The 17,941-nt window shown below is 33.5% G+C and overlaps 3 protein-coding genes and 1 pseudogene across 9 annotated transcripts; 2 read left to right on the top strand and 2 right to left on the bottom strand.

The window, feature by feature from the left end:
• Positions 1–1,435: 1,435 nt before the first annotated feature.
• On the bottom strand, positions 1,436–2,525 carry LOC123217409 (cyclin-U2-2-like). The gene is made up of 2 exons (XM_044638436.1): positions 1,908–2,525; positions 1,436–1,815 (listed from the first exon to the last, which is right to left on the bottom strand). Exons 1-2 carry the CDS (start codon positions 2,312–2,314, stop codon positions 1,551–1,553), a joined length of 672 nt encoding a protein of 223 aa, XP_044494371.1. The 5' UTR covers positions 2,315–2,525; the 3' UTR covers positions 1,436–1,550.
• A 4,357-nt stretch (positions 2,526–6,882) lies between these two features.
• Positions 6,883–10,245, bottom strand: LOC123217067 (annotated as a pseudogene).
• Positions 10,246–12,028: 1,783 nt separating this feature from the next.
• Positions 12,029–15,674, top strand: LOC123217064 (F-box protein At5g51370-like). Of its 7 annotated transcripts, none has more exons than XM_044637817.1 (5): positions 12,044–13,419; positions 13,919–14,423; positions 14,622–14,791; positions 14,889–14,993; positions 15,150–15,674. In XM_044637817.1, the coding sequence occupies exons 1-2, from the start codon at positions 12,182–12,184 to the stop codon at positions 14,190–14,192; spliced, it is 1,512 nt and encodes a 503-aa protein (XP_044493752.1). In that variant the 5' UTR covers positions 12,044–12,181; the 3' UTR covers positions 14,193–14,423; positions 14,622–14,791; positions 14,889–14,993; positions 15,150–15,674. The 7 variants fall into 7 exon arrangements, with proteins under 7 accessions (XP_044493755.1, XP_044493758.1, XP_044493756.1 ...); XM_044637819.1 differs by having other exon boundaries at positions 13,919–14,391; XM_044637816.1 differs by having other exon boundaries at positions 13,919–14,791.
• Positions 15,675–17,280: 1,606 nt separating this feature from the next.
• Positions 17,281–17,937, top strand: LOC123217068 (protein transport protein Sec61 subunit beta-like). Its single transcript, XM_044637824.1, has 2 exons — positions 17,281–17,397; positions 17,513–17,937. The coding sequence occupies exon 2, from the start codon at positions 17,516–17,518 to the stop codon at positions 17,765–17,767; it is 252 nt and encodes an 83-aa protein (XP_044493759.1). The 5' UTR covers positions 17,281–17,397; positions 17,513–17,515; the 3' UTR covers positions 17,768–17,937.
• Positions 17,938–17,941: the final 4 nt, after the last annotated feature.

Raw genomic sequence — 17,941 nt, forward strand, 5'->3', positions numbered from 1 at the left:
TTACCTTTCATTTTATCATATAAATAAAGAATTGTATATACGTAAATTGACCACCATGAACTCTTTGGAAAATTCAATTAGGTAGAATTAATTTTCAAGACAAATTGCTAAATACCTTGGTTTGTTTTTATAAATTTTTTTAAGCCAAAGATTCCTCTCCTATCGACCATTTGTCCTTTCTTATCACCTCCATATTTCTGCTCTTTCTTTCGTATTTCCTCTGCTAGAACTTGTCTTCTGTTGGGAATACATACCATGTACTTAATTAGAAGGGCATATTTTTTGTATTATTTAATGGCTTTTATAAGCTGCCGAATTGACCAAAAAACTGAGATATAAAAATGTCAAATTTTGCTTAGTCTCATGCTTTATGCCAAATTGGTTTTGCTTACTCGTGTGCCAAGTGGGGCTCTAATATTTTGGTTGAAATTGTAAAATCATGGCAGTGCAGGCCTTCCCCTGCTACAATAATGATGATGAATTCAAGGTTTAACCAAAATGATTATTATCTAATTTACTTTTGCCTTTTCAGTGGGGTTAAAAAAATCGGATTCAGATTAAATCTACAATCTCTATTTAAGTTTGAGATTTCTAAATTAATAATTATTAATGAGATAAAATAATATTTTAAAAAGATAATAATGTAATTAATTGAGTAAATAGTATTATCATATAAACAAATAAACCAAATTATCAAATCAGAATTCTAGTTTAAAATCAATTCGTTTCAACTAAGCTAGTTTGAAAAGCATCTGTGTTTACTTTTAGGTCTAAATCTAAACGGAAATTTAAGCAATCTTCTTTGTGGGTTCCTCTGCTCTGGGAATTGATAATTTTGTACTGTCATTAAAGTTCAATTTTACCTTCATAGGTCTTGGTAGGATGCTCGTGTCTCTTTTTTTCAAGTTTAAAGTCATTCAATTTTATGTTGATCTTTAATTTGCAGCTTGGTTTTATGCTTATTCTCTATAAATTAGAGATCTAAAATTTGAACCAATTAGTCATAAACTTATCCCAAATCAACAAAAGGAGAATTTGTGCTCAGTCTTCATAAATCAGTCATTGGTCAAACCAATAACACACACCAATATGACATAATAAAAATTTTAAAATAAATATTTATAATACATTAATAAATATATGGACCAATCTAATCTGGTTATATAATCACAGTTTTGTATTATTCATCCAGTTGAACCTAAACTAAAACCATCTAATCTCATAATTAAAATAGGTTTTGTAAACTGAATTTGTCACTAATTTCCAATTGAACCAGCCGTATCTGGTTTAAAACAGTGACTGGGGGCTGTAAGATTAAGAAGGCAAAAAAGTAAAGATCACATTCCAGTTCCAGAGTCAAAATGAAGAAACCATAACATATATTTTATCTTATGAAAAATATAAAAAAAATTTAGCAAAAACCCATAACTCTGCATTTGCCTAAAAAAACTCAAATCAGCCATAACTCTCTTATATATTTATCTGTACACCATTAATTCTATCACCATGGCACACAAAACAGGCACCTGGGACGGAACTTTGATATTAATTTACAACATAATCCGAGCAATTTGATTGAATCTTCTTTCTTCCTTTTGCCTTGACTTGATTTCTTCAGCACACCGCAATGTCCTTTCTATTTGATAACCTCCTCCAATGCTCACTTCCCTTTCTAAATGACAACAATAGCTCTCAAAAACGCTCACATTCACATGTAATCTGAAACCCATCAAGAACAGAAAGTCCAGCTCCAATTTGTTCAACTCATTGGCCGTCAATCCGCCGACTCGAGCAAAGTATGAGTTTCTGTAATTCCTGTTTATAAAAATAAAATGCTCCATCAGAATATTGTAGAATTCAATTAAAAAGCTAAAGTTCTGAGTAATAGAAAGGGGGAAAATACTTACATGTCTTCGACATATTTAGAAGCCACCATGATCGTTGTGATGAGAAGTCTATGTACATTTCTTGCATGAATTCGAAATCCTGGATTGGCCTGGCAAAAGCGATCGATATAAACGTAAGCAACGAGGTAAACAGAAGGTCCAGCGCGAGTGTATCTGAAGATTCTCTCGAGATAAGATTGAATTGTCATGTCTGGTATCTCATGGCAATCGAAAACTCGAGTTCTGAGGTCTTTTGACAATGCCCACGCACAGTTTTTAACAATTCTTTCATTCCTAGCCATACTTCTCTCTATCAAAGAAGCAAGAACTGATATTACCAATGGAATGTTTGAATCATTCTGATAGGAATAAGAGTAAACATCTGATCGGAGCCTTCTCGGAGAAATCATAAGAGCTGATGAAGCCATTAGTACTGAAAAAAGCAGCTGAAGAGAGAAGAATGCAGCTTTCAGTTAGTGGACAATCAAGGTATCGACAAGGATTTATAGTAAGGTTGTAGGGGCATTGAATAGATATTTTCAGCCTGTTAATTACGGGCAGATGTCGAGCTCAGATAGATAATGAACTCGGCTCCAACTTAAATCCGTCTTACTGATGATTTTTCATGATAAAAAAAATACAATAATACGACATCGGTTTGGGGCAATTGGAAGGTGAGTGGAAGCAAAGAAGGAATCAAATAATAAGATTTGAGTGCTTCCTGTATGTACAGTGCAAGTACAGACAGAACAGCTAAGCTTTTGCAATAGTTTATCATGTATCATTAAACAATTAACCATCGCCAACTGTGCCCGCCGACACGACAGTGAGGTGAAGGGTAAAATTGGAAATAGGCATGAAAGTCGGGTCACAGGTTGTTGACTGGGCCCTACATTTCAATCCGACGGTATGAAAGAGTTAATATTTTTCCGGTTAGAGGAGTATTTTCTTCCTAAATTTTAATGTCGACATAAATATATATTTATAAAATTAAAAAAATTTAAAAATTAATTTTTATTAAAATTTTTAATTAGAATAAAAGATAAAATTATTGTTATAATAATATTATTAAAAATATATATAATTTTTTATATTTTTTTAATTTTAAAAATTAGCAATTTCTCTTTTTTTTTTTAGTTTTTTAACTTTGAAATATTACATTTTTTTCTCAAATCTAAGGTTTTTATCTTTTTTTCCATTTCAGTCACCCCAAAACTTTTGAAAGCTTTAGTTAGCCCTCCATCTTTACTCCAAATTACTCAAAAATCTGACGACCTCTCTTTTATTGGCTGAGTTGATGTCAACCTTTACCTCTAATGTAATGTACATGAACAAAGCCGACAAAGAGATATGGAGATCTCTTCATTCGAAGAGATCTAGAAATCTCTTTGTCTCTCTGATGAAGAGATTTCAGATCTCTTTAGATGAAGACGTCTTCATCTTTAATCGAAAATGAAGACATCTTTGTTGATATTTACGACGAATCTAGGAGAAAAAAGCATTGGTGGCAAAAGACAAAGAGGCATGATCAAATTTCAGTCATTGGAAATGGCAAGGAAGAAAAGAAAAACCCTATAAGAGAAAATGTAATTTTTCAAAATTTAACCTAAGAGATAAATTGTTAGTTTTTTAAACTAAGATGAAAAATGATATAAATTTGGTATGATTTAATGATAAAATAACAATTTTGTCATTGTCTATAATAAAAAATTTTAACAGAAATCAGTCTATGAATAAAAATTAAAATTTTTCAAACCTCACAAATATATATTTATATTTGCATTAAAATTTGGGTGAAAAATAGTCCTTTGGCCAATTCTCCCATTCACCGTATCTACACATAACATTTTTGACAAATTATTAAAATATAGATCTTTCTAACTATTCAGTCTTTCAAAATTATTATATCAACTTACAATTATTTTTAAAAAATTTAAGTATTAAATTTACATCCACTCTTATTTCATTTTTTTTATCACTCTCGTTCAAATCAAACCTTAAGAAAAAATGGCATTCATCAATACATATCTAAACTTTTGATTTGTAATAAGATATAATAGCTTTTTTTTAAGGTTTTGATCCACATTAAAAATGAATTTAATGTTATCAAAAACATATATTAAAGGAGTTCGAAAGGTGGTGAATTTGTGATAGTGGTGAACCCATGATTACTAGGATTTTTAAACTTAAAAATTGTATAAATTGAATTATAAATTTTTAAATCAGTAAAAAAGCAAATCATCATGTTAAGATCTTAAAGATAAGATTTGTAAAAATTTGATTTTTTTTAAATTTTTTTGAAAATGAGAATTTTATTTTACCCTTCTTACAAGCTACAACAATGTTTTTTTTACAAAGTTATTACACGTACGAATGTGATACCTTGAGAGACTCTCTTGATCATCACACTTGACAACACAAATTATAGTAATCAAATCCTGGTATTCAACTTCCATCACGTGCTCTTATTGTTTTTCATTTTGATTTTGCATTAAATCCTCTGATTCTCTCTTGGTGCTTGGTTGAGTGAGACTCCATCTCACTCTCACCTCAAAGATAGTCAAGATTGTTCTTGATAAGAGAATGCCGAGCTCGCTCAACTCAAACTATCCATCTCGTATTAGTACTATATATATATATTGACAGTTTAGATTTAAGATTAACTTGATTATTATCCTAATAATATTATTTATATAATCAATAATATAATTTTTTAATATATTATTTATTTTATTGATAGTTTTTTTATAACATTATTTATTAGTTTAAATAAATTTAAATTTGAATTAAATATTATAGATTTGATTTAAATTCAAACTGATATTAGATTTAACTCAATTTATCCCATTTGAATTTACCCTAAGATTGTGAAAAATAATATCATTTGTAATTTAATGAAAGTTAAGGACGGCAGGAATCACATAAAATCTAATACGAGTATCTCATCACTGCTAAATCGAGTGCCCTTCATTTAAGTGCCAAAATAAGTGGACAGAAAAGAGAAGGGAAAGCATGCATGCATGTTGTGTAAATGAGTGAGAGTACCCACTGCCTACTGGCTTTTGTCATCAAAAGACGTATTAAAAGCTATAGGTCCACATAATTAAATATCCATATAAAATGCCAATTACAATGTTTAGAATTGTTTGTTCGTTCCGTACTATTTATTATCAAATATTTGATTGGGAACCGACACTTTTGATTCAAAGTCTAGGAATGAATTTGGAATTAATTTAAGGTTGGATTAAATATATAATATTTGATTTAAATTTTGAATTAGTTTTAATATTATTGAAAAGTTATTAATGAGATAAATAATATTATTTAAAAAATATGAACAATATTTATTTAATAAACAAAAAATTAATCTCCAATCAAAAACTAAAACTTCAATTTGGAATTGGTTTGTTTGTTGGTATTAGTACCCATATTTTAGCCTCATGAAGTGGTCAAGGAAGAGAAAATTTTTACAGGCCCAATATGTAGGTCTGGGTTAGCTCAAATCCATCAAATAAATCGACTTTCTATGTTAAACTAGTTTTGCTTTGAGCCACGCCCCATCATTTATCTCCAAGCCACAAAATTGTGTGGTCATGGGCCACAAAATGACATCTCCAAGCCCAATTGAGCAAATGTTGGTCCATCACCTCAGTTAGTAAATTTGTTGGGCAATGTTAGTCTATTGGATATCATGTTGTTCGGAAAAAAATGTGAGTATTGTTTGATATGCTATGTGTGCTTTTAACGTGACATCGAAGGAGAGTATATTACTGAATTGATAGGAGTTCAGAGATTAAGCAAGACAAAACCTATAAATCTCAAGCAAATGGTTTGTGTACATGTAGACTTACCCTACTTAAGGATAAAGCCAAGGTGCTTAATATGTTGTTTTGCTATATTAGAACCCTAAACCCGTGACACTTGGTGTCATAGATGGAATGTCAAATAATTTTGACAAGTCTTTCTTTTTTATTCAGAATCATATGTTTTATCTACTAATATTTTGTGTCTCTATCTATTTATTATCTTAATTAGGACTAGATTAGATTTATATCAAATTTTAATAAAATCTAGTTTAAGAACAATTCAAATCTAAAAAAGTAAATATTCAATTTATATAAATTCAAATTCAACTCATTTAATTTGAATTTAAATTCAAATAACTATGATCACATCTAACTCTAATTTGGTTAAATGATTTTGTAGAGGGGGAGCAGGGACAAATTTGATTGCCAGCAAAAACTTGGATTTTGAGGATAAACTGTAAAGCGTGTGGTGGTCCTAGTGTCCTAGCGTTTGGTTTCTTCTCCAACCACGCACTCTCATATATCTTCCAAGCCCATAACTATCATATTTCTCTTGGGGAGCAGATGTAGATAAGTCTGTCTGGGATTGGGACCCATAAAATAAAAACCAACCTCTTCTCCCTTCATCACCTTTGGTTAAAAACGTGAAAACACTTTGACAGGCCTTGATTCAATGATTTACATGTTTGCACTTTAGCAGACCTTACATGTTGCATGTCTCTGCCGACGCTTTCCCTGTCAAATTATAATGGTGGGGAGAAGAAGAACCACACTGTACAAAATCTTGAACGTACAAAGCCTAGATTATGGATGAAGAAAAGGGACTAACAACTGGGGACAAAATCAATAGGGTAAATAGTTTTGGTTTACCCAAAACGGGACTACTGCCATCATAGTCAATATTTTGAATATTTTGTCGTATTTGTTGTTATAATAAATATAAATTATAATACATAATTGTTATCCCAATCATATAAAAAAACGATATCATCCGGTCATTCTCAACCAAACTCTGAAATGATTATTATTATCATTAAACTCTAAACCCTATTGGAGTTTATGTTTTTTTGGAAACTGTAAATAACTTCTTATAATGAGCTAATAAGTAAAAGCATATATGTTATATGATAAAGAGTAGATAGTGAGTAAATGACTTTTCAAAAGATAAATTCAAACTACTAGTAATTTGATAATATCAAGTAACGTCTAACAAGTCAATTATATGATAAAGATTAAGTACATAAAAGAGACCGTGCTTATATGTTACATAATAGCTTGTAAATAATTATAGAAGTTGTAAAACTAATTCTAAAAGTGGCATAATTGTATATACCAAGACAAAAATCAGTAATAATTTGGCCAAATGACACGTGCTTGAGCTCCTGCAGACTTTGATATAGAGCTACAAATTTAAATCCATTTTTTAGTTTCAAACATTCACGAACATCATATCAATATCATAGCCAACCATGTATATATATTCTGATGCTTAGCTCTTAGAATTTGAGGCTGGATGTTGTTGCAGCTGTTGATACATTGCAGCCGTCCTGCTATAAGCATCCATGCTCATCGGCTGCAAAATTTAAATGTATTACATGTATATTTATTCAATTAATAATGTATACAATTTTTTAATATGTAGGCTAGTTGAAATAAATAATATTTACCTGAGATTGACAGGCAAGAAATGAGGATGAAGGATCTGTCATAACAGTTGGTGGTGCAGCAGACGCATCCCAGGAAGTGATAGGCATGAAAGGATTAGATAGAACGGAGGGCATACCATTGATATCGGGACGGTTAATCGTATTGATGTCCATTCCCATGCCCATTGAAGCCATCATCGACATTTGAAGTTGTTGTTGCATGGCCATTGGCATCATAATCTGTGACATGTTCACTCTACTCATCATCTGAACTTGAGCTTGAAGTTGTTTCAGATACTCAATCACTTCATCAAGCATTGAAGCTTTATCAGTCTGTACGTATATTAAAGTATAATTACGATGGCATTGATCAGTCAGCTTCACCATCAATAATTCAGTGAAAAATAAAAAAACCCAAATCTCCCTCTTCACCCTACATTATTTTTATTCTCATCACAATAACCACTGCTGTCCCTGTCCATTGAAGCAATAATGATAAGAGTTTACAGGTGATATGAGACAAGCATAAATGCGTTAGGGCCTACAAGAGGAGGTGGAGGGAGGTTTATGTGGTTGCAGGTGGTTGTCTTCATACCTAACAACCTTCTGTCTACTTGTCCCAATGCCAATTCTGTTTTTGTGGACTAGGATAGTAGGGTCACTCTTAAAATACATACAGCCATTTGAATGTAAAGAGGGTCTTGGACCACATTTACTCACACCTCTACCCATTCTCCATTTTAAGTGAAATTAAAAGAGCTTCTCTGGTTAGTTGCGGACGATGAAACTTAATTGAGCCGACTAGAATGCAGTTTTTACAGCGAAAAAATATTAGATCGAGAACCAGTGTGAATGAATTCAGGACATCAAACTAACAAAGAAAGAAATGATCTTCATGAGTCAAAAGGGAAGACCTAAATAAAGTATATACTAAAGGATAACGCCTCAGAACAGATATTCTTAAGTAGCAAATCAGTGACAGTGAAACACTAGGAAGCTTTTGGGATAAGACGTATTCTTTAGCTTTTTGTTATCTCTTCATCATAGTTTTTTTTTTTTTTTAAATCATTTTTATTCCAGTTTGAACACGTCGATGACAAAAAAATATCATGTGGAAGACAAAACTTAGATACCTATTATAGTTACAATACTTCCTAATTTTAAGTGATATGTTATGAATGAATCGAAATATCATAAACAATAACATCATTTGTGGAGATAATGTTGGACTCTCATTAAACCTATTAATCGATTTGGGATTTTATTAACGCTAAAAGTTGAGGATCTTTAGTTAATTATTTCTCTTGTGAAATATCATTTAAAGAAAAATTCAATATCTCAAAGTTTTAAGTGATCTATCCTATATACAAATCTAGAATTCTGGACAAGATATTCGAAATTTCTGTATTCATATAATAGTATTGCATTCTCCCTCATACGAGTGTTCATGAAAATTTACGGTAAAATTGTGTAAGATCAGCAGAGTTAATGCTCATAAAGATGAAACAAAAAGGGTGTTCTGCAATGCACAGCGTAGAATAATGACATGAAATAAAAAATAGGCAGTGAAACTTGGTACCTTGCTAGAATTAGGGACCAGCTTCTGCAGTGTCTTCAACCTTTGGTTAATCTTATCTCTCCTTTTCTGGAAATTAAAGTGCACATCATTTTAGTTGACTGTCTCCAACTAGAACGGCGCCTTTTGGATATGAAGAAGTAGAAACTTACACGTTCAGATTGATTATGAATGGCAGCAGCCCTACTCCTTTTAGTTGAAATTGACGATTTCCCATTCCCTTTATTCTTCTCTCCCTCATCGCCTGCTTCGCTCTTTGAAAATACCATAACATTCAAAGATCATATATATATAAATGCATGCAATACATTATAAGATAAAGGCTAGAGATTTGCCTGTGGTGTACTGTGACAAACGGAGTCATGATCATCGGCTACGGTGGCCTTGGTGTAAGGTTTAGCAGAGCTAGTGTTTTCAGGCGAACCCATTGAAGTGGAAGTGAAACCCAGCGTATCATGAGTCACGTGCTGGCTATCTATTCCAAGCGTGGCGGTGCTGCTCACGCTTTGGTCCACTCAGGTGCCACCGGGACACTTGCCACCTTCGCCCTAAAGGCGTGATCTTCATCCTGAGTGGCAGTTGGCCCGCTGCAAGACCCAACACGAGTAGGGCAATCCAAGACACTCGCCGTGCCACCAAGCCTTGGCGCTGCATTTATTGCATGTATACGGTCTTCAGAGCGGTTTGAGCATGGAACCAAAGCATCCATAGTCATGGCGGTGGTGTCGGTATCGAACCGGGCCTTGTTGCGTTGTAGCAAGCTAGTGGCTTGGTTGACTAAAGACTCGAGAGTGCCACTGGCGCGTGGCTTCTCCCAATTGTACTTGGCGGAGGCCATGGGTTTTGGAGACACGCGCGGTGGTCCTAACCCGTGGATAGCTAGTTGGCTGTTCTCCCATGTTAGCTCTGCTACTTCATAATCTAACCTGCACCACCACAACACCAACCAAATAGTTTAACACAAGTTTAGGTTACATACATTTATATGTATATAAAATTGAGAGAAAGACTTTAAGTACATGGAAACGTGAGGCGAGGTGGAATTTGAGTGGGAACGGTGGGAGAGTGGAGGGAAAGTGGGATTCTTCTCATGGAGATCCCAAGTGGAAACACAGTGGCTCATTTCAGATGATTTTCATGCTGAGTGGAAGTTGAAGGATGAATTAGGTCAAGTCAATAGGCCTTCAAATCTGTGCTATCAAGAAGATAACAACAAATCAACAGAGAGACAGACAGATGAAAGGAGACAGAGACGGGAGAAATTTCTAAGCTTATGTACAATCTGGATGTAAAAGCATTTCTCATCAATGATGTCATGAGTTCATGAGATGAGAAAACAGTCAAACACTAAATTATATATTAAAATACGGTTTGGATTTGAGTTCATATCTTTATTAGATGGTCAGGACATTGACAAATTTCAAAAAATATATATATAAAATAAAAATAGGAAAAAAAATGGTCGATAATATATTATTAACGTAGACATGAATCTTTTTAATTTATCCAAATACTAACTTGTCTTCACTAAAATTTTAAATGAATTGTAAATATAAACAATAATTATTTATAAATAAAAATTTTACCAAATATAATAATAATAATAATAATAATAATCTATATTCAATAATTTTTAAATAAATAATACTTTATTTTTAGTTAATAAAATAATATCCAAGTCCAACATTAATTGGTGGTGAGTTAGTAGGATTGGATCCCATCTCTATTTGAAATCTGTCATATATTTTTCTTTTTCCATTACAATAAAATTATATTTATACATTTTGAGTACATATTTAATATGTATAATTTTAAATATATATTTTAAATAAATATATATAATATAACTATTTTATTATAGAGTTGGGCGCCCACTAAATTTGTATTCTGGACGGGCCATGTAAGTTCCTTTTGGAGCTGGGCCTTAGGCCAGTAGTATTTAAGGATTAAATATGATTGGCCTTGAGTGACAAAAAAGTCTGAATAAATTAGATAATGAAAAGGAAAGCAGAAAAGTGACAAAAAATGCCTGTGAAGTAATAACAAGGAGGTCGAATGACTATTTTCCACCCCAACTTTGATGAAACACATTTTTAATTCCTTAAATTTGAAATTTTTATTTATTCATCCATTATCTACTTTAATTAATGAAAATTATTATGAGAAAATATAAGAATGTCATTTTATCTAAATATTTAATCTCTCTATTATCTATTGACATCACCACATGCTTTGTCCAATCATCATCATCTACATTAAAATATTTTATGATCAATAGTAGATATAATGTACAAAATTTTCTCTTTATCTATCTTCTTCTTTGGATTCTGCCACAAGATTTGCATCACTAGCAACTATCTCAAATCCCCTTAATCTTACTTTATTAAATCCCTAACATTCATTTTTTTTACCTCACCACCACTATCTCATTCTTTGTCTCTTTATTGGGTTTGTTCATTAATGTTTTATTTTCTTTTACTCTGACCATATTTTCAAGAATCACACCTCTCATATATGTAAGACTATACGAGTTATGAGAGTAACAAATAGGACTTTCCTTATGTAAGCTTTTGTTATAAATGGGTGTCACAAGTTGTTGATTATAGATATAATGATAAAAATTGTACATCATGAGTTAAAAGAGAAAAATTAGCCTTAATTGTTATATATATAAAAAAAATAAAGTGAAAATAAAAAAATATTAAAATTTAAATAATTAACAAATAAAGAATCGTTAGTTCATATAAATTTAAGTAAAAAATATTTATTTGAATTTATTGTTAATATAATTGAATAATTGGATGATGCATTTTTAACCCTTTAATTGTCTAATGATATGACACTTGCATAACCAAAATCGCTGGCCCAACCAAAGTTAGACTGATATCGTCACTCTTTTACATGAGACAAATCTATGATTTTGCCTGCCTGCCTGCCACTAATCATTCATAAATAACGAGAGAGTCACTTACCAAAAAAAAATAAGAGAGTGAACCCCACTCACACTCTGATATAAATGAACTACACAACTTCTAAAGAAACACCAATAGTATTCTGACACGTCATCATTAATAAGCCATCGGGTAACTATCTTGTTCAATTACCCTACTCCCTTCCGCATTTAATCGTTGGTAAATCACTGAGAAAATCTGCACACCCCACAAAATCTAATCCAAGATCTGCCATGTCCGGGCAGCCAAAAGACAAGAAATTGAATTTTTTAATAATTCAGATTTGATAAAAACCCTAACCCTAACCCTATTTGAAATGTCACATTCAACAGAGAAAAGCCCTTGCGCTAGCCCTAGAGCGAGAGCAAAGGGGCTCAAAGCCTTCAGTTTACCAGCAGATTTTTGGTTCAAAGAGCGAGATCTGAAACACGCGCTTGCCAAAATGCATCTGAAAAAATCTGTGTCTTCAGGTTCAACACCGGCGGATTCCCCGAGAGCGTCATCAAAGCAGCCTAATCTACAGTTTTTTCAATCTTTTAAGGTAGACCCGCCCGGACCTGATCACTTCTCCCAACTTTCCGACGAGCTTCTTCTTCAGATTTTCTCGAAGCTCCCAATATCTCAGCATGTTTCTAATTCTTTAGTATGCAAACGCTGGCTATACCTTCATGGCCGTTTGGTTCAATCCCTCAACGTAACCGACTGGTCGTTCATTGAATCGGGTCGGGTCTTTTTACGGTTCCCGAATCTTTCGGATATAAACATCATTCGTGCCTGTTTTCGTACATCGAAAAATTCGGGGATTTTGGTGACTCACAAGGCATTATCGGTTCATGTGGATACTCGGGTTTCTTCAACGAACGGGTTTGTTGACCAAATCGAAAACCTTTTACCATCTGATTTAGTTGACCAAGGGCTGGAATTGCTGGCTGAAAAGTATCCGAATCTGAGGAGAGTAGTCGTTATTGGCGCAAGTGAAAATGGTTTATTGAGTATTGCTGATGAGTGTCACACTTTGCAAGAATTGGAGTTACATTGTTGTGGGGATTTATCATTGAAGGGTATTTCTGTCTGTCAAAACTTACAAGTAGTGAAATTGATAGGTTCGATTGATGGATTTTATAGTTCAGTTGTTTCAGATATTGGTCTAACAATATTGGCGCAGGGTTGTAGAAGATTAGTGAAATTAGAGTTAACTGGATGTGAAGGAAGCTATGATGGGATTAAAGCTATTGGTCAATGCTGTCAAATGTTAGAAGAGTTAACCCTTTGTGATCATAGAATGGACGGAGGGTGGTTGTCAGCTCTGACGTTTTGTGGGAATTTGAAAACGTTGAGGCTTCAATTATGTAAGGGTATTGATTCGAGTCCTGGGTTGCCTCAGCATTTGGGGTCTTGTTTGACTCTTGAGGAATTGCAATTGCAGGGGTGTCAACTAAGAGATAAGCAGAGTGTGGAAGCTCTCTTTTTGGTTTGTGAGAACGTTAGGGAGATCATTTTGCAAAACTGTTGGGGATTGGAGGATGATGTGTTTGGCCTTGCCAGTATTTGCAGGTATTATGATTTTTTTAATGTTCACCAAGATATTAATACAGCTATTTGTTGTAATTTTTTAACCGTATGCTACTGTCTGTTTAATTGATTAAAAAAGGGACTTCATTTAATGTTGCGAATTGTGGTGTGAAATTTTGATTGTGGACAATCAGTTTTGGAAGACTAACTTGTTTCTTAGACTTTTTTTTGTGTCATTGCGTATGTTTTGAAAATGCTGTTGTTATATGTTAATCATCTCTATGTTTCACATTTTAATAAATTCTTTATGCTGCATATTGCATATAACTGTTGACACTTGACTTAAACAAAATCGAAACAAGTCCATTTGCTAAATCTATGTCTGTAATCAGGAAAATCAAAAGTGATCCGTCAACTTACAACTCCAGGAGATGTCACATGGTTGAATAAGAATAAAGAAATCAAAATGGTGCTTCTTCAGTCTCCTAGGTAGTTAGAATTTCATAGAATTCAAACTCATTCTGTATTTACTTTTCTATAGGAGGGTGAAGATTCTGTCTCTGGAAGGATGCTCTTTGCTAACAACTGGAGGCCTGGAGTCGGTCGTTCTATCTTGGAAGGAGCTCCAAAGACTAAGAGTAGTATCGTGTAACAAGATAAAGGATAGTGAAATCACACCTTCACTGGCATCCCTGTTTTCTGTCTTGAAAGAGTTGAAATGGCGGCCAGATTCCAGGTCTCTGTTGTCATCTGGTCTTGCAGGGACTGTAGTGGGAAAGAAAGGTGTTAGATTTTTCAAGGGTTTGAAGCCTTAAAATGTGTCATTTGATGTGGATAATCTTGGTTTCAAATTCATGCTGCAACTGCAATAAATCTCAGCAGATACATACACACACTCTATAGGAATTCATAAATTTTCATTAAATCATCTAATTTAGATGCATAGCATGGTGATTAGAGCGGCTGATCTCTCTCTGCACAGATAAGGCCTGCCATAGTGGGCTGCCAGATGAAGTATATACTAATTTCTCTTCAACCCAATTAGTGTATGTGAGGCAACTTATGTCCAAATTTCATTGTTAAACTAGAGTAACTTTTTTTATGTATGTTGATGTCAGTACTGTTTTTCTAACATTAAGCAAGGTTAGATATGTTAAATTTTTTTAATCAGATGGTTCAGACTTTTTAATGATTTAGTGTAAGCAAAAAAATTAGTAAACTTAATCTTTCCTTGGTACTGTCAGATTGTCTTCAGTTTGATGGATCTGCAATATCATCATATCTTCATGCAATCGTCAGTGCAGCTCTTGTATTTTCTATACATGTCCAAACTGTTCTGCAGATTTTCTAGTGACTGTGTTTATTCGATGATAATAATGTCTGGTGCTACCTTGCCTTTAGTATCATTTGAAAGGTATTGCTGTCAAGGAGGATTTTCACATGTTTTTGTAATGAAACCTTGTAATACAATTTCTCCTTATTTCATTTTTGTCTTATTTTGTATCTTGCAGCAATGGCTGACTTCGTCAAAAGGAATCTCTAAGAAATAGATTTATAGGATGTTCAATGACGAAGATCTGGTTGATTTGACGTGCAGTTTTCAACTGGTATTCAAGGTAATAGTAGCACTTTTCAAGAGGACTTATTGCATCTGTTTAAGTTTGACCTCTTGGTCGTTAAATTCGCATTGGGTATGTTTTCATTGATGCATGGCTCTAACTAATAATCATGTTTAAGGAAAACACTAATGCAACTTTATTAATCTGAAGTAGACTGGTGAAATCTATGGGAAGCATTTTAAGCAATGATGGAAGTAAGTTTGAGGATATGCTGAAAATATATTGTGAAGAGATACCCATTGCTGGAGGATTTTGCCCATAAACTTGAAGCAAAATCATTGTAGGCCCCCACACGAATTGGGGAAAGAATATGAGAATAATTTAAGGTTCATTATTCTTCTTTGGACAGGATACGTGGGTTTGCTGACATAAAGAGTAGTAGAATGGATGATAATCAGGAAATACAGAACTGCGTAGGATATCATCTAGTTTTGGAGTTATTCGGTGGTGCCTATCAAGGGTGAGAAAAGATTGAGTGGCTTGAGTAACTCAAGGCTAAGAACAGTTATTGGATTTTAAGATTCTTGCGTAATTTTTATGTATTTATTTTTATTTTTTATAGTTTTTTGTGAGGCTGTTGATCAGCCGGCTAGTCCTCAGTTAAGTTGTTGATATGTTTGAGAATAAACTCAAACATACTTTGATTTATTTTATTAAAATAAACTCAAACTTGATTCATACTTTGCACATTCAATTTAATCTTAAATTTGAAAAGTTTAGATTAAATCTAATCCTGTTAGAATTGGTTAGGACCCAAGGTGTTGCTTCATTGAGACTAATTTTCAGCCATTAACTATGAAAATTACCAAATACCCACTCATGAATGACAAGTTAAATTTAACGGAAACCTAACGCCTTAAACTTTTATCTCTTTTTTTTCCCTAACCCCTAAAAACTAACCATTTCCCCCTAAAGTTTTGAAAACTAAAATTTTCTCTTAGCCTAAGTAAAAAATAGTTTCACCCCGATGTTTTGAAATCTCGGCGACATCTCCGATCCATTGTTAAGCCTTCCCGACGGACCACCATGCTCTGACGGCCTTTCTTCTCTCCCATTTGGAGGGTCGATCGGCTTCGGAGACGTCTTGGGAGACGAAGAACTTCGTCGGGGAAGATGAAGTTTTTCGTCTTCGTCTTGGGAAGACGAAGAACTTTGTCTTCGTTTGGAAAGACGAAGAACTTCATCTTCCCCGACGAAGTTCTTCATCTCCCAAGGCGTCTCCGACGTCGATCGACCCTCCAAATGGAAGGAAAGAGATCGTCAGAATGAGAGGATGTATCGGGAGGGAGAGGTCGTCGGCAATGAAGCCAGAGAGGTCGTTGGAGATTTCAAAACCAAACCCTAGGTGAAATTGTCATTTTTTAAAACTTAGGGTGAGGGAAAATTTTAGTTTTTAAAGTTTATGAGGGCAAAAAGAGATAAAATTTTTAGACGTTAGGGTTCTGTTAAATTTAATCGTTCATGAGTGGGTATTTGATGTTTTCATAATTAAAAGATAGAAATTTATTATTACAGCATACCTTGGGTGAGAAATAGTCGTTTGGCCTATAATTAATATAAAAATGAATTTGTATAACTTAACTAGGGTGAAAAAGTGAGAGTGAATATAACAGATAGATATTAATAATTGAAAAAAATATAATATTAAAATGATTGAAAATAAATTTAAATTAGGAAATTGGTAAATTTGAAGAATAGATATTACAACGAAACTAGGAAATTGGGAATGAAAGGGTTCTAAGGAAATAACTAATTAAGTTTGATATAGAAAAACTGACGCAAAATAAAAATCCTAATCAAATTTGAAATCAAAACTTTCATAAAAGTGTATTTAGATATGGGTTTAGAATCTCTTTTTTTATGTTATTCAAAATAAGGTTAAATTTGATATAAATTTAAAAGGATTAAATCTTAAGATTAAAAAGAGGGAAACTTAAAATCAGCTTTTAATTGAATTTAATCAAAGTTAATTCAAACTTAAATATTCGAATTAACTCAAATCAAGCACAATCCTTAAGGTAAATTCGACTATTTCAATCCGGGCTCAAATATAAGTTTGGATAATTTGGATCAAATTTATTCCTAATTCTAAACCGTCTTAAACTCATTCTGGGTCGGACCAAATTCTCAACGTTGGGTGCTAATAATACAATAAATTATACTGGGTCGGGCTGATAATTTTAGACTGGGTTTAAGTATCGAGTAGAATGACGTGGACTAATCATGACATGGCTAAATATCATTGGATGTGAAGGCGTGGAAGGGTTGAACAGTACCACCTGGATACAAATCAAAGCGAAGCATAAAAATCTATTCACCATAAAACCCCAACCAAACTGCTGCATGCAGTGCATAACACATAATCGCATCTTCAACGGCCCTAAATTTTCGAGTCTACTAAGTGAGTTCTCAACGCTTGAAAACTTTTCGTCGATCTGTATTTTATATTTGTTTGAGAAAAAAATTGTAGATTTGACATGCAATGCAACTACTGAATTCTTGAATTTTTTTTGCAGAAAATGGCTTTGAACGGAGGAGCTCCCCAGAGAGGAAGTGCAGCAGCGGCTGCAAGCATGCGTAGGAGGAGGACAACAAGTGGCGGCGGCGGAGCCTCAGGTGGGGCAGCGGGTTCCATGCTCCAATTTTACACAGACGATGCTCCAGGACTGAAGATTACTCCAAATGTTGTACTTATTATGAGCATTGGCTTCATAGCTTTTGTTGCTGTCCTTCATGTCATGGGCAAACTTTACTTTGTCCGTAGAGAGTAGAAAACCAGCTTCAATGAAATTTCCATCTGCTGATGGCGTGATCACTGTAGTTTGCGGTAGCTTTTTTTAACTCTAAAATGTTCTTTTTTTTTTTTTTTAATTAAAACCTTAATTCGAATTACTCGCACCAAATTTTATTAATTTATTGGAATGTCACTATTTTGTATTGACCTC

This window comes from Mangifera indica, chromosome 5 (assembly GCF_011075055.1).
Source record: "Mangifera indica cultivar Alphonso chromosome 5, CATAS_Mindica_2.1, whole genome shotgun sequence".
Lineage (NCBI taxonomy): Eukaryota > Viridiplantae > Streptophyta > Magnoliopsida > Sapindales > Anacardiaceae > Mangifera > Mangifera indica.

Excerpts from the sequence above, each read along its gene's own strand:
- LOC123217409 (XM_044638436.1), bottom strand. The coding sequence starts at position 2,314 with ATGGCTTCATCAGCTCTTATGATTTCTCCGAGAAGGCTCCGATCAGAT. Across the intron at positions 1,816-1,907 it reads TCTAAATATGTCGAAGACAT|GAATTACAGAAACTCATACT; the intron begins GTAAGTATTTTC and ends TTTTATAAACAG.
- LOC123217064 (XM_044637816.1), top strand. The coding sequence starts at position 12,182 with ATGTCACATTCAACAGAGAAAAGCCCTTGCGCTAGCCCTAGAGCGAGA. Across the intron at positions 13,420-13,918 it reads GGCCTTGCCAGTATTTGCAG|GAGGGTGAAGATTCTGTCTC; the intron begins GTATTATGATTT and ends ACTTTTCTATAG.
- LOC123217068 (XM_044637824.1), top strand. The coding sequence starts at position 17,516 with ATGGCTTTGAACGGAGGAGCTCCCCAGAGAGGAAGTGCAGCAGCGGCT.